The sequence below is a fragment of the Malaclemys terrapin genome, chromosome 3, assembly GCF_027887155.1.
Source record: "Malaclemys terrapin pileata isolate rMalTer1 chromosome 3, rMalTer1.hap1, whole genome shotgun sequence".
NCBI lineage: Eukaryota > Metazoa > Chordata > Testudines > Emydidae > Malaclemys > Malaclemys terrapin.
The window spans coordinates 152,019,961-152,035,078 of NC_071507.1; the positions used below are offsets into that span (position 1 = coordinate 152,019,961).

The 15,118-nt window shown below is 39.0% G+C and overlaps 1 protein-coding gene across 42 annotated transcripts in view; it reads right to left on the reverse strand.

Moving 5' to 3' along the window:
- RIMS1 (regulating synaptic membrane exocytosis 1) overlaps positions 1–15,118 on the reverse strand; it is a 508,694-nt gene that overhangs the window by 57,607 nt on the left and 435,969 nt on the right. For 31 of the 42 annotated variants that reach the window (XM_054023381.1, XM_054023377.1, XM_054023375.1 and 28 more), the window contains one exon: positions 4,671–4,906. The exons of 10 other annotated variants lie outside the window; for them this stretch is intronic. In XM_054023381.1, coding sequence (XP_053879356.1) covers positions 4,671–4,906 — 236 coding nt within the window. Of the gene's footprint in view, positions 1–4,670; positions 4,907–15,118 lie in introns of those variants that run through there. One more of the 42 variants, XM_054023393.1, reaches the window with a different exon arrangement.

Genomic DNA, 15,118 nt, shown 5'->3' on the forward strand with positions numbered 1-15,118 from the left:
CTATAAGTTTAAATAAACCTCTAAAACATTTCTGAAATAGTTTTTTGTGTGAAATATGTGCCATGGTTGGACTCATTAAAAGGTTTTATTGGATGTGTCACTTATGAGTAACATAGCTATTGCCAGTTCAAACCAGTAGAAACTTTATTCCATCACCATCACAGCACGGTGTATTCTTTATGGGCCTGCTCCAACTCTCAATGAAGTCAATAAGAGTTATACTGACCTTAAAGGGATTGGATTAGGTATTAGGCACACACATATCCATACATAATCTATACACGTTTAAACAGGATGCTAGAAATTACTGCAGTATAAAGTGTTTGCCTCAAGATCTTTGACACTTTGACACATTTCAAATATTGAAAATTAGGCAAATAAAACATAGATAAGGAGACTGATTTTAAAGAGCAGGATACAACTTTAACTATAGTGGGAAGTGGTATCTGACCCTCCTCTCCCTCCACCCCCAAATACAAAAAAATCTCCTAGGATTTAGCCTACCTCAAGATCCTCTCTTCCCTCCCTCTATGATGGGGAATGAGGGTATCTCTGAAGGATACCTCAGTCTGCAAAGACTTAAGGTCTCCCCTTCTCCCTACTGAAAGGTCCATCAGCTACATCCAAGATCTTGTATATTTTTCTCTGGGCACCAGCCCTTTCAGCCAATGTCCTCAGTGGACACTGTATACAAGTAATGATGAACCAATCATTTCAACATTATTTCTTAACATTAAAAATTCCTAGTCACACTCCTTTTAACCTAAAATTGGGCCTCCATGATGCTGTGAGGAAGGCAAACACCCTGCCAATTTGGCCCAGAATAACACCTATTTGATACAAAAACATGTGATCTAGTCCGACAGATGCACAGCATCATGGAAATACAGCTTGACAATACCTCAAGTATAGGGAAAGTGGAGCAGGGATAGTGGCAAGATGGCTGTGTAATGATTGTGAGTGCTTTAAAAGATAGAGCTAGGGTTGGCAACCCTCCCAGATTGGCCGGGAATCTACCGGAATCAGCATCAATCTCCCAGTGACTATCATAAGCAATCATGGAGATTTTAATAGGCTGCTAAAAGTCCAGTCGGTGGCGCAGCGGGGCCAAGGCAAGCTCCCTACCTGCCCTGACTCCATGCGGCTCCTGGAAGCATCCAGCATGTCCAGCTCCTGGCAGGGGATGCCAGGGGTCTCCGCGCGCTGCCCCCGCCCCGAGCCCCGGCTCCGCAGCTCCTATTGGCTGAGAACTGTGGCCACTGGGAGCTATGGGGGCAGTGCCTGAAGGCATGGGGTTAGAAACAAATTTATATGCAAGTCATGAGTAGTTTCTTCAGATTGCATATTCTCTGGTAAATAGCACAACCATTCTATTAAACTGACCTGAGTGGCACAGGCGAGGCTATTCAAAGCTACTAATAAATCTTTACATTTATTTAATTTAATAAATGTGCATTTATCAATTGGCTGATTACAGATCTACAGCACAAACGCATATCTGACTTTTTTTTAGAGGGCAGCACAATATTAATAGTGATGTAAATTTACAACTTTTTGTGAAAAAGTCTATCTATTGAAGCTGATTTTCAAATATTAGTAACAGATAAATACTTATACATATATTGTAAAGGGTCTAGTTTACATTACTTAATCAGCAACATATACATTTTAATTTTAAATAGAGAAGCCAATAATGAGTTATTAAAGTATAACAGGTGCGAAAATAAATTAAGGATGCTTTGTGGATTTCTTTATTTGGCCTGAATTACCCTATTTCCTGTAGACAAGTAGTAATTTTTTTATATATTGTATGACCCTACATTTATTTAAATGATGTCACTCAAAATACATAAGTATAGGATGGATATATAGTGCTATAGATAGATAAAGAACTATATAGTCTTAATATATACACGTACTTAGGCATTAGAACAGCATATCTTATACTTGAGCCTAGGGTTGGTGGACTATCAAGGTAAGAAATAATTTAGGGACCAACACAGAATGGCTAGTTCTCCTTGCAAATGCACTGAGAGCTGCAGTGGTGCCACCCAGTTCACTCAAGCTCCTCAGGGTTTGTTTACTGAAATCCCTGCTTCCACCATCCTCTGTGTGTGGCCTCAAACCCCTTTTCCTGGAGAGAAAATGTGACAACAATTCTGTGAGTTAGGACTCAGGGTTTGAATACTTAGTCCCCTACTATGGGTTTTCCTTGGAAAGAGAACATCAGGCTTTATACCTAGGTGCCTAAATTAATCCAATAAAATACAATTAATTCAACTCAGTGGTTTCTGACATATATTTTACTGAAAGCACATAAAGTTATATTTCTGTATAGGTCTAAAATATGTGTCCAAACAAGGACCTCTGGGATTTTTACATTATTGCACTGTATACATTTAGACATTATTCTTCACTGTCCTTTCACATTCAGGAAACCTGGAACTCCACTATTGAATTTTTTCAAAGGAATGTCAGCAATTCTGTCTACTAGGTCAATATTTGATTCCTGTCCTTTTGGAATGACTTACTTTTTATTCTGATACTGAGTTTCTGTATTGTTGGGAATATTTTGAGAAATCACAGGTAATAAACAGAATTTGCTTAGATTTTACCTTACAGTAGAACTAGCTAAGTTTACAATAAGGGAAACTAAGAATCACATTAAACACTGTTTTAGGGCTGAAAGTACTACACAACCATATTTTTGCTAGCAAAAGTCACTGCAATGGTCTCCACTGCAGTGGAAGACATTGTGTACTGTAGAGAATTATAGTATGACATGAGTCTCAGGCTGAATTTAATATTATCTTTTTAAAACTTTACAAATTAACAGCCTGATGCTATATTCCTGACACACCTAAAACTCCAATTGATTTGAAATTTGAACTTGATTTGAACAAGATTCAAAGAGTTATTGTATACTTTATGGATAACAAAAATATCCAGAGTTACAAGTAATTAATGTGTTAAAAAATCCTAAACAGACAAAAATAAACCCTATGGGAAGTGATATAAAACTTCAGAGTTCAGAGTTTAAGCCAATCTCTATAATTATTAGGGAGCAGGGCAAGACCTTCATGGCAGACACATTACTCCACCTCTGCTTTCTGGGGAGTTTCCTGTACCCTTCTCTGAAGCAGCTTGTTCCAGCCGCTGCCCAAGACAGAGTACCAGACCAGTAAGTGGATCACAGGTCTAATGCAGTATGTTAGTTCCTGTTTCATTGGGGGTTGAAGTCCAGAAGGAATGCAGCTTCAAACCAAATTATATAAACTTTAAATAAAATAATAATTATAAATAAAATTAAAATATGTCGTTCTTAATAAAGGGGGAATATATCAGCACAGACACTTTGAATACTGCCAGACCACTTTTAAATTTTAAATTACAGTAGCTGATTTGGATTGATCTGAACTAATATGGTTTATTTTAAGTAACAATCTGTTTGCTACTTAGATTAATGAGACTGAATGGTAATAATCCTATTGCATTTCTGAGCAGCACAACATACTATTAACATAACTTCTAATTCTGGACTTCAAATGATCCCATTACAACTATCATTTGACTCAAATGCATAATTTAGCATGCATGTTCAGTTTAAAAACATGAGACTAGAAGTAGATGAATAGATATATTTTTAATTGAAACTGCCTGAAATCTCAATAAAAACAAACTCGCTTCTACTGCTCACAAAAGAGAAAAAGAAAAACAAGGAAAAGCAGAGACTTGATAATACAAATACACAATATTGATACTTACCTTCACTTTGGGATTATCCTAACTGTGTGATAGAAACACTACAGTATGCCTGAGTGCTGGGCTATTCTGAAGCTTTCCTTTTTTTAAGCAACACAGGACATTAAGGACTTGATCCTATTCCTACTGAAGTCAATAGCAAAACTCAGTGAGTTCAGCAGGAGCAGGACTGGGGGACTTTAAAACATTTCTTCCTTTTGCTTCTTTCTGTATGAGCTGTTTCCCCTTCAGGCCACACAGATACAAGGCTTTTAAGATTTCTGAAGTAGCAATAAAGAATTGGAACCCCTAAAGCGCATAATGAAGCATCATGCTGCACTCTAATTTATCTGAATTCACTGACCCCATTTTGCCAGTGTTGTTTTTAAATAGAAAACACTAGGTTTTCTCTTAATTGAGAAATGAGATGTAATCTCTTAAAAATAATATTAAACATGTTGATACTGTAGGTGCTACACCAACACCTTAAAATTATGCCTGTTATATAACTGACCTTTATATGCTATAGGTTACAAGTCTTGTATTTGTACTGAATTGTTCTGTCAAAAAAGATTTTATACATGCAGTATGTCATTCATGTCTAACCCATAAACTCTTGATACCCACATATGTCTCTTTGCATTTCCTTGCTACATGTAATCAAGGCTTCTGAGAGATAAACACATTCATTCATCAGGACAGAAGAGATTTATAATACATATTTTTAAAACATCACTGTATGGATTCTTTGCCAAGTTTAGAAATCAGACAAAATTAAATGACTCAAAAACTCTTTCTGAGATGGAAAGAGATTTTTCTCAGTGGACTACATTCTGACATATACATATGATTAGTCCATATGCCATGGGTAAAGTATAAGCTGAAATATTTAAAGGGACCTGTTTTCAATTTGAGTATATGTCACTCACCTGTTTGGCTAAGTTGGGATGTGCTTCTGCTCCTTCGAGATACTATGGCAACCACTTTGGCACTGAGGCTGGATCGTCTTTTCTTCCCACCTGTTCCAACTGTCCCGACAGCAGTGTCTGATTGACTCCCATCATTATGTTCCAGTTTGTACATCTCTCCACTCACACTTGTGCTTTTTGTGATGGTTCTCCCTGAAGTCCCCATCCGTCTGCCTTGCATTTTAGGGGTAAACGTACTATATTTACAAAGTAAAAACATTTAAATTAAGTGTATATGTAACAGTGTCTCCAAAACGTAATTCATTTTATTAGCAAATTAATTCAACAGTCATTTTAAAGTAAAATCTTATTATAACTCTGTTTATTTGGTATCCAAATATATAATTGATTTGACATCTCTCAAACTATATGCTGTCTACATTGTAATCTATCCTTCAACTCTTCTACAAAAAAATAAACATGATGGTTCTTCAAAGAGGTGAAAACACACAAACACAGAGATGTATCAATGACATGGAGTCTTGCTCTATGCATCCATTGAATATATACAGTGACCACTGAATATAGACTCAGGAATTTAAACTGCAACTTGACCCACTTTATGGGGGAGGGATGGCTCAGTGGTTTGAGTATTGGCCTGTTAAACCCAGGGTTGTAAGTTCAATCCTTGAGGGGGGGTCACTTAGGGATCTGGGGCAAAATCAGTACTTGGTCCTGCTAGTGAAGGCAGGGGGCTGGACTCTTTGACCTTTTGAAGGTCCCTTCCAGTTCAAGGAGATGGGATATCTCCATTAATTAATTTATTTATTTAAAATTAAATTTTTATTTTTTTATTTTTAAAATTTATGTTTTGGAGTTGTTAAATTAGACTAACACAGTCTGGGTTCTTGATCTTAGTTGTATTACTACTGATTAGCTTTACTGTAACGTACAAACAAAACACAGTGGGATAAGTCTGAAGGATGGTTAATTGAGTATTTTATAATCTCCATTTCGAAATGGAAAGTGGAATTTATTGATGAACTGGATTTTCACTTGCTAGGGCCTCCTCAGAAGGAGACATGATGACATACCAGCACCCTAAAGAAGGGGCTGATTAGGGCAGCCTCCTTTGGATGGAGAGGTGGGCTTCTCTACCTGACTTGGTAGGAAGAACAAGCAGTAAGAAGTATAAGATAGACAAGAAAGTTTGTCAGGACAGGAATGAAGGGGGCTGGGCTGGGAAGAAGAGTCTTCCTCCTAGGTGGGGAGGACCTGACTTCTGTGACGGCCTTGGTGTTTCCAAGGATCTGGGCATCGTTAAGCCTTAATCCATCTTTGTCCAAACAGTGATCACAGAGAAGTATAAAATAAATACAAATCTAGAATGTTTTTATTGCCACTTATCCAGGTTTGTTAATCTCTCACAATATAAACAGCACACATAATAACCTCTGTCACTGTGAGATACAAGAAACAGGAAAAATAACATCTTGCAATATTTGTAAGAAAACTATTATTTTGTATTAAAAAGTGATTCTCTGTTTGATCATCTTTTATCACACAGCAGCTTGTTATTGTAAGCTTGAAAGAAACTTTATGTGGAAACTAAAACATATATTCGCTTGTCTTAGACAATGTGCTGTGCTGCATTGCAGCACTCACAGAGACTTTTTAGTGGACTACCTAAGGCACAAAGAGCTTAAAATAGGTCCCCTTTTCCCCCATGTAGCAAAACACTTTTGTTTTATATGGGAAGGACACATACATTCTGATACTTCCAATACAACATTGTTTTATATTTCTTAGTATGCTGTATATAAAAACCTCAATCCTTAACAAATCTGAATTCTTAAGAACCTGCAGCAATTATCAAGAAAACATTGTCCCTTTCAAATAAACTGTTCTCCTTTTCCAAAACTTTCATTGTACAAAAAGATGTTCTACAGAAAATGTATAAACATCAGAGAAAAGGATCCATGTACAAGATGTTACTACAATTATATTGTCTTCATAAAAGCATGTAACAAACTCTAAAATTCAATGGATTGAGTATTACTGACAAGAACTATTATTATTTTTAAGTAACTACTGCAATGAATATGTACCATTAAGTTAAATTTGTGAATAAGTGCTTGAGTCTGCAAACCCTTACTCATTTGAGTAGTCCTTACATATAGGAGAAGTTCTACCAGCTTCAATGCAGGAGTTTAAACTTCTTGAATGAGTAAGAGTTTGGTGGATCTGCTATTCAGGAAGGACCTCTCAAATAAAATAATTTAAAGAGCCACATTTTCTAAAATAGACTCTGAATTTGTGCCCCCAGTTTTATGTACAGTCAAATTGCAGCTGGTGCAAATAGCAAAATTAAGATAATTAGTTACCTGATTTTTTAATATAAATAACATTTGTGATTGAAAATCAGGTAATTAGTTATCTGGATTCTATAATGCCTGCCTTCAAATGACCGCATGTGTGCACTAGGAAAGACACAAGACTCCTGGATAGGAGACAAGACACAAAACTCCTGGCTTTTCAATGGTTTGTATATATCTAAATAAATACAATTAAAAAATTACCTCAGGCATCTCCACACTGTGGACTTCTCCATGGCCAAAACCAATCTCTATCTCATTAGGCCAATCTGGTCAGGGTATGCACTCTTTGGGTTTACTGTTAGATCTATGCGCTATTGTGCGATGCATTAACACTGGATGTAAGGATGGGGCATTTAACACACCCATAGCGAGCCTCAATCACGGCACTTTTGAAATAGCTGGAAGGAGGATTCTAAGAACATTGTGTCTCATAGTCAGAAAAGAATGCCTAAAACATTAGCTCTTTATATCCTATCAGCTCATAGTGGGAATACAGATGTGGCTCAACCATGGATCCAATTCTCAACACAATTCTCCAGCTGTTGGGCAGACTGCATATTTCTCTGAGAACAAACAAATATGTTCTTTGAAAATGTTCCTTCGTATCAATCTAATCATTCATTTAAATTTGCTAATAATGGAACTTACTTTTGTCAAAGAATTTGTGTTACCAGCACTTTTTAAAAAATAAAATTACTTTTGTTTTTACCACAAGATCAGACTTTATAAACAATTCAATTTCCTGCAATATGGGGAGGGCACTCTTTATTAATTCAGCACAATATGCCAAACTAATATTAATTCAACTAATGTGTAACCAGTCAGGGCTGGCCTTACCATGAAGCGAACTGAAGTGGCTGCCTCAGGTGCCAGACTGGGTGGGGGAGTGCCACTAGGACCCAGAGTGTAGAAAATTGTGTCTGCTGCTGGTGCATATGTATTCTCTCTGCTCTAGATGCACAGAGACAGAGTGCTGTGCTGGAGGAAGGAGGGCACAAGAGACTTAACAGGCAGGCAGGAGAAAAGGGGAGAGGGAATAACAGAAAGCAGCAGGAGTTGCAGGGAGAGAGAGGAGGAGGAGCCTCTTATGTACCTCTCTAGCATCCCAGGAGCCTGGACTGATTAACACCAGCTTCTCAGGGAGCTTCCTGTTTCCTGCTGCTTTCCTGAACACACTTGAGGAGAACAGGCAGTCAACTGAAGTAGTAGGAGCCAGTTAGGCCCTTAAGACGCTGATATCTTCCCTCACTGAGGCCCTGCTACCAGCCTGCTTATTTGTCCCCTTCAATTAAGTGTTGAGAGTCATGATAGCTGGCACAGAACAGCAATCATGAGTGGAAGAAGAAAACGCCCCTCTGGGGCAACATTCAGAAAAAGAAAGAAAGCAAAGGAAGCTTTTCTATTAAGCAGGAAGGAGCTCTCCTGAGATACATAGACACAAATGTTCCCAGTGAGCCTTCCAGTCCCAGTGAGGATGTGAGTGGTGAGGAGATGCCTGATCTTCCAGTTAGTCAGAGTGCAGGTGACCTGGCAGCTACTGCAGCATCCATATCTCCATTTCAAATGGATGTAATCATGCACATTCCTGAAAAAAAGTGTAGATCAGAGAAGAGTGTGGTGGAGGCGCAAGAAACAGCTGCTGCTCAGTTTAGTTCCTTAAGTCTAGATGATCCAGGACTGTGGACCCACTTGAGCAGTAACCTGAGGGACCTCCTTGTACTGCATGGGCCACAGCAAGTGAAAAACTTCATGTTCCCCAAAGCAAATGAAAATAGAAGTTTCCATCCAACACATTACTGGCGTGAAATCCCCAATGATGATGAAGTGGAGAGGCCATGGTTTATGTACTCAAAAACCCAGAATGCTGCATACTGTTTTTGTTGCAAACTCTTCCAGTCTAATGTTCCAGCCACATTGGGTTCTACAGGAACAAAGGACTGGAAAAATCTGGCTAGAAATCTGGTATGCCATGAGAAGGCAGCAAATCACCAGAGAGCATTCCATAGGTGGGAAGAGCTTGAGATGAGACTAAGGCTAAAGGCCACCCTAGATGATCAGCATCAAGAGAAGATTGCATCAGAGTCTCTTTACTGGCAAAATGTTCTAAAAAGGCTCATTGCCATTGTGAAAATGCTTGCTACCCAAAACCTAGCACTGCATGGCACTTCAGATCAGTTTATGTGCCAAACAATGGAAACTTCCTTAAAATTGTGGAGCTGATGGCTGAGTTTGATGCTGTACTCCAGGAGCATCTCAGGGCAGGTCTAGTCTAGTGTAGATGCGATAAAATTGATCCCCGATCATGCTCCCCGTCGACTCCGGAACTCCAGCTCGCGAGAGGCGGAAGCGGAGTCGATGGGGGGAGTGGCAGTGAGTTGCCGCCGTCCTCACGGCCAGGTAAGTTGACCTAAGATACGCCGACTTCAGCTACGCTATTCACATAGCTGAAGTTGCGTATCTTAGGTCGACCCCCCGCTAGTGTAGACCTGGGCTAAGAAGAATCACCACCCAAGAAATGTACACACACCACTACCTTGGAAAAACAATTCAAAATGAGATCATACAGTTACGGGCAACAAAAGTCAAATAGAAGATTGTGGCAGATCTGAAGTCAGCAAGATATTACTCTGTTATTTTGGACTGCAAACCTGACATCAGCCATACGGAACAGATTACTTTAATGGTGCATTTTGTAACAACAACAGACCCTAGTGAAAATGTCCCTGCAATGGTGACTGTCAGAGAGCATTTTCTAGAATGTATTGACATTGATGATACTACAGGAGCTGGTATGACAAATGTGCTTCTTAAAAAGCTGGAAGATACGGGAATTGCGATAGCTGACATGAAAGGTCAGGGCTACAACAATGGTGCCAACATGAGAGGAAAGAACAGAGGAGTGCAGACAGGGATCCAGGAGCTAAACCCTTGAGCTTTTTTTGTCCCATGCAGTTCTTATTCATTGAACTTGGTAATCAGTGATGCGGCATCAGCTTCTAGTGAGGCTGCTGAATTTTTTAATGTAATTCAAAGCATCTATGTATTTTTCTCTGCATCAACTCATCAATGGCAAATTTTGAAGCAACATCTGGGAACATCCTCTCTGACACTGAAACCACTGAGTGCCACACAATGGGAAAGTCGAGTGGAGGCGATAAAGCCTATCAAACACCAAATTGGGAAGATAGATGATGCCATAGTTACCATTATGGAGGATAATGCTATGACAGGAACTGTTTGTAGGAGAACAGTGGCAAAGGAAAATGGAATCACCAGAAACATACATAACTTCAAATTTCTTTGTGGCTTAGTGTTGTGGCATGACATACTGTTTGAAATAAATGTTGTAAGCAAGAGACTCCAAGGTGTTGACCTTGATATATCTGGAGCAATGGAACAACTGGACAAAGCAAAGACATACCTACAGTCTTACCAGTCAGATGAGGGATTTCGAAATGTTCTGAAGAGTGCACAGAAGTTGGCAGAGGAACTTCACACTGAAGCTATTTTCCCACCCATTCAAGAATACAAGAATCATCGAAGAAGAAGACATTTTGATTACAAGGCACGGGATAATCCCATAAGAGACCCCAAACAACAATTCAAAGTTGAATTCTTTAACCAGGTGCTAGATTGTGCAATACAGTCAGTTGAAGAACATTTCATGCAGCTCAAGGAACACAGCAGTATATGTTGTATGATATTATTGGGATGTTATATGATATTCCAAAACTTCTCACTATACCTGAAGAAGACCTACACCAGCAATGCAGGGCACCAGAGACAGTGTTGATACATGATGACATGTGCAATATTGATGTGAGTGATTTAGGTGATGAACTGAAAGCCCTTTCAAGATACATTTCAGCAGGATCAACTCCAAAGGCTGTTCTTGAATATATGTGCACAAATAAGATGACCACCCTCTTTCCAAATGCTTTTGTTGGTCTGTGCATACTTCTAACACTTCCTGTAACAGTTGCCAGTGGAGAACACAGCTTCTCCAAGCTGAAGTTAATAAAAACACATCTACGCTCCACAATGGCACAGAAGAGGCTGGTTGGCCTTGCAACCATCTCAATAAAGCATGAGCTGGCACAGACTGTGGACCTTCAGGAAGCAGTTCAAATCTTTGCAACCAAGAAGGCACGGAAAGCACCACTTTAATTATTCAATCAGATAAAAATGCTAGTGTTTACTATGCAGACAAGAAAAGTTACATTTGCTGTTCAGGCGTTTGAAAGTTAAGTGTTACTTAAAATTTTTGAACAAGGCATTTTAAGTTGTTAGTTCTCCTTTATTGGGGGTAGGTAGCAGAGCAGTACCATGAGAGGAGTAGAACAGGAAGAAGGCAGAATTGAGACCTTTCAAAGTTTTGGCCCAAGCAAGGGGACATGGGGGCGTCATTTGAGCTCCCCGCCTCAGGTGCCAAAATGTTGTGGTCAGTGGGTGTCCTCTTCTGTACCCAATTCACAGATGATACAGCTCTAAACCTACAGAGCCTGTTTTTTTATCTGAAACTGTAGACTCATGCGTTCAGTACTGAGGTTATGTCTACACTGCAACTCGGGGCGAGCTTGTACTCACTTGGCTTAAGCCAGCATGCTAAAGTTGCAGTTTGGATGTCATGGCATTGGCAGAGACTCAGGCTAGCCACCCCTAGCTCAGACCCAGGGGGTTGGGTGGGCGTGAGAGCCTGAGCTGCCACCCGAAATAGCAATTTTTAGTCCTCTAGTTTGGCTTGAGTTAGTGTGAGTCTGTCTACTCGGGCTGGGAGGTATGCTTCCAGCTGCAGTGTAGCTATACTCTAAATGTCCCCACTTCAAAGCCTGGTGCTGGCATACATGAAGGCCATCATACTCGCACACAGATTCATTCTTTTCCTTTTTACCCCAGTCATGATGGTAGGTGCACATAACCAAAATATTACCTTTGTGTGTGGTGTGAGGAGAGAGAGACTTTCCCTCTTGCTCTCAATACCGAAGCAAACTGTTTTACAAGTATGCTGATTGCTTCATAAACTAAATATTCTACCTCATTTGCTATTACTATTTTATTGCTAGATCAACCTCTCTGTAATGAGATCTATTTCACTGCAGTAAAATCCAGCCTTTCAAAATATCTTTTCTAACAGTCATATTTTATTTCATATAACACACACATTTTGTTCCTCTTTTCCTTCCCACAAATACTTCAATGCCAAATGAATGTGAATCAGGACTACCCAACCCATAGGAATACAGTAGTTAATGCATTTTTTGTATTTACTATACATACACCAACCAATTAGAAATATTCTAATGAAAGTTACAAAATTCACTTAGAAACTTCTTTTGTGAACAGGGAATACAAATTAGGATTTTCTCTGAGACTTGAATTATAGAACATGAAGGTAAGTGTATATTTTCTAGCTCTGTAACTGAAGGTTGCTAGGACAATTAGCCCACTTCAGTAAGATATAGCATTTTAAAGGTTATATTTGGAAGTTTTGAAACTTCATATTTTAAAAAAATAGTGAATTCAGGGCTCATGAAATGTGTCAGACTGTCAATACTGCACATTGAACTTTCCATTTATTTATAGAACATGTACCTCTTAGGCAGCGGCAGCACACGCTTCTCCACACTGCGTCAGCAACATTCTACCTGGACTCTGACCTGCAAGGGACTGCCTTTGTTGCTGTATCTATACTAGGGAACTGAAGTGGTTGAAGTCAATCATAAAGTGTTCACTGCCTCCGCATCACGCTTGCTGAGTTGGTGGAGGAACTGTAGCAGGTTTTCCCTTTGTTCACCCTAGCTCTCTTTTAAACGATTTTTGTCGCAATATTTTCTGGGTATCTTAGCCCAGTTCCTGGAGGAGATTTTGAAAGGTGCACTGGGGGAAAGTGGCAAGAGAATTAGTTGAGCCATTTCAGCACACCCACATCACACTGGCTGTACATTGGTTCAGTGTAAGCCATATTTTAAACCTTCTGAAAGCCTAGTCTATTCCAACTTGTTCTTTGAATCATAGACATCATCTTTATGAGTTGCGGGGAGGTGCACATTAAATGTTGTACACATATTCTAGGGAGATGGTAAATTTCTCTAGTGCAGACAAAGTTCTTGGTTGAGGGTAGTTAGTCTTACGATAGCTCAGTTTTTAGCTTCTCTACTAAAACGACAATCAGCTGCCAGTTAGTGCAATTAAGATCTGAACTGAACTGGGCAACTCATTTTACACAGGTCACCAAAAAGTCACCAGAAGCTTTAACAATGCTCCCAAGTGCCAGATGAGGCTAGAAATGAGATATGCCCTATTGGCCTGTGGCAGAGACCCAGCTCCTAGGCTACTGTGATTATCTCAGGATCTCTTCTTTCATTTTGTTTTTTAAAAGTAAATTTCTAGCCCTCACGGTTATAAAAGAAACGACAGAGAATATGAACCCAAGTGTAACCAATGCAATACTATCTGCCTGAGTCTGCAGACAGCCTGACCTTGACACAATAGTTCTGAGTAGTGTGATCTGCCCCACACATTCAAATAGAGTGTTAACCCCACGGCTCACTGTACCCCAGCAGAAAGTAGTTTATGGCAGTGCAGCAGGCCTGGCCCATTTACCCACAGACACAGATATACCAAGGCTTCTAGGAATCCATCTACTGCCCCTTTATTGGGGAGAAGAGGCCCCGGTTGCCATTTGTGGGGGCAAGAAGGGGGCCCAATGTTCCTTGCTTTTCTTTTCTGGGAGGGTGAAGCTTTATTACTGTCATTTCATGTCTGAGGTGTAGCCACATTGCAGGGATGGGGCTATAGGGACAGAGTCATGGGGGCTCCATGTTATTGTGTATCTAGGGCCCAGATGCCTGAGACTCATCTACACCAGCATTGCAGTTTGAATTTTAGTGAGAATTTCTGCAGATCATGCTTGCTGGTGAAATGTTCTGTAGCACTTTTATCTCTGCTGTGCGCTATACAGCCCCATACAATTGTACAGCTCTTAGTTTATAAATAAGTATAGTCTAAAATAGAGTGAAATTAATATCTCATGTAATAAAGAATTAAGAAATTTTAAATACTTGTGCTCACAGTGTTTGTTAACATTTAACTGAAATGTTGCAAACACATTAAAATGTATTTACTTGAAATACTAATCTACAGGAATTTGTCATTTTTGATAATGAATATCAACTGATTAATTGTATTAATTTATAAAATTCATCCTTGAAGTAAGGAAACACATTTATTTCAATGTGACCTTTGAACTACCATTTTCCAGAAGTTTTTGAAGTAAACAAACATGAATCTGAAGATTTTTCAGGTTTTTTAGAGCAAGCCTACATGTTTTTGTTACTACACTCCCACTGTTTTGTGCTTTGATTTTTATGACTCATTATTATCTTTCCCTATAAAATCTATTAGCAAATAATTTCCCCTAATTCATAAAGAAATGTGGCTTTATAATTTAGTAAATTTAAAAAGAAATCCTGTATGTTTCTCATATATATATTTCCTAAACAATTCAAGACTTATAACTACATTTCCTAGTGACCTGTAAAAGCCTCATTAAAAACTAGGGTAGTTCCTCTTTTTGCTTCTTTATGATATATAAAGAACACCAAAGATTCTTCTTAAAGAGAAAAATGGGGTAAGTTTGGTGTTGGGGTTCTGCTTGTTTTATCTTAGAAATTTCAAGTCTTGTCTTCCTGGGCTGGCTGGAGGAATCTGTGGAGGTCTCAGGAGATGCATATTTATAAATTCTCATACCTTAACTACAGGGATTAGGTTACTAAATCTTTAACAGAAATGGCATTTGTCCAAAACATTTGTTAATTATTGAAGCTAAATAAGTGTTAAGAAAAATAAGCAAAAAACAAAATTTTAAACAGTCCACTTAAAAATATCGTCCCCTATCAATTGCTCAACTTTCACTCTTGTGGTGTCAACCTTTCATTAAAACTCCATCATCATCGACCTTGTCTACCTTAACCTATTTTTCCTAAAAATTCTCACTAATATGATGCTGGCATTGTTGCTGTCCCACAGCTGCTGGGCCCCAATGCGAACAGCTGTCAGAATAGACTAGACAGAGACTAGTGGAGGCAAGGA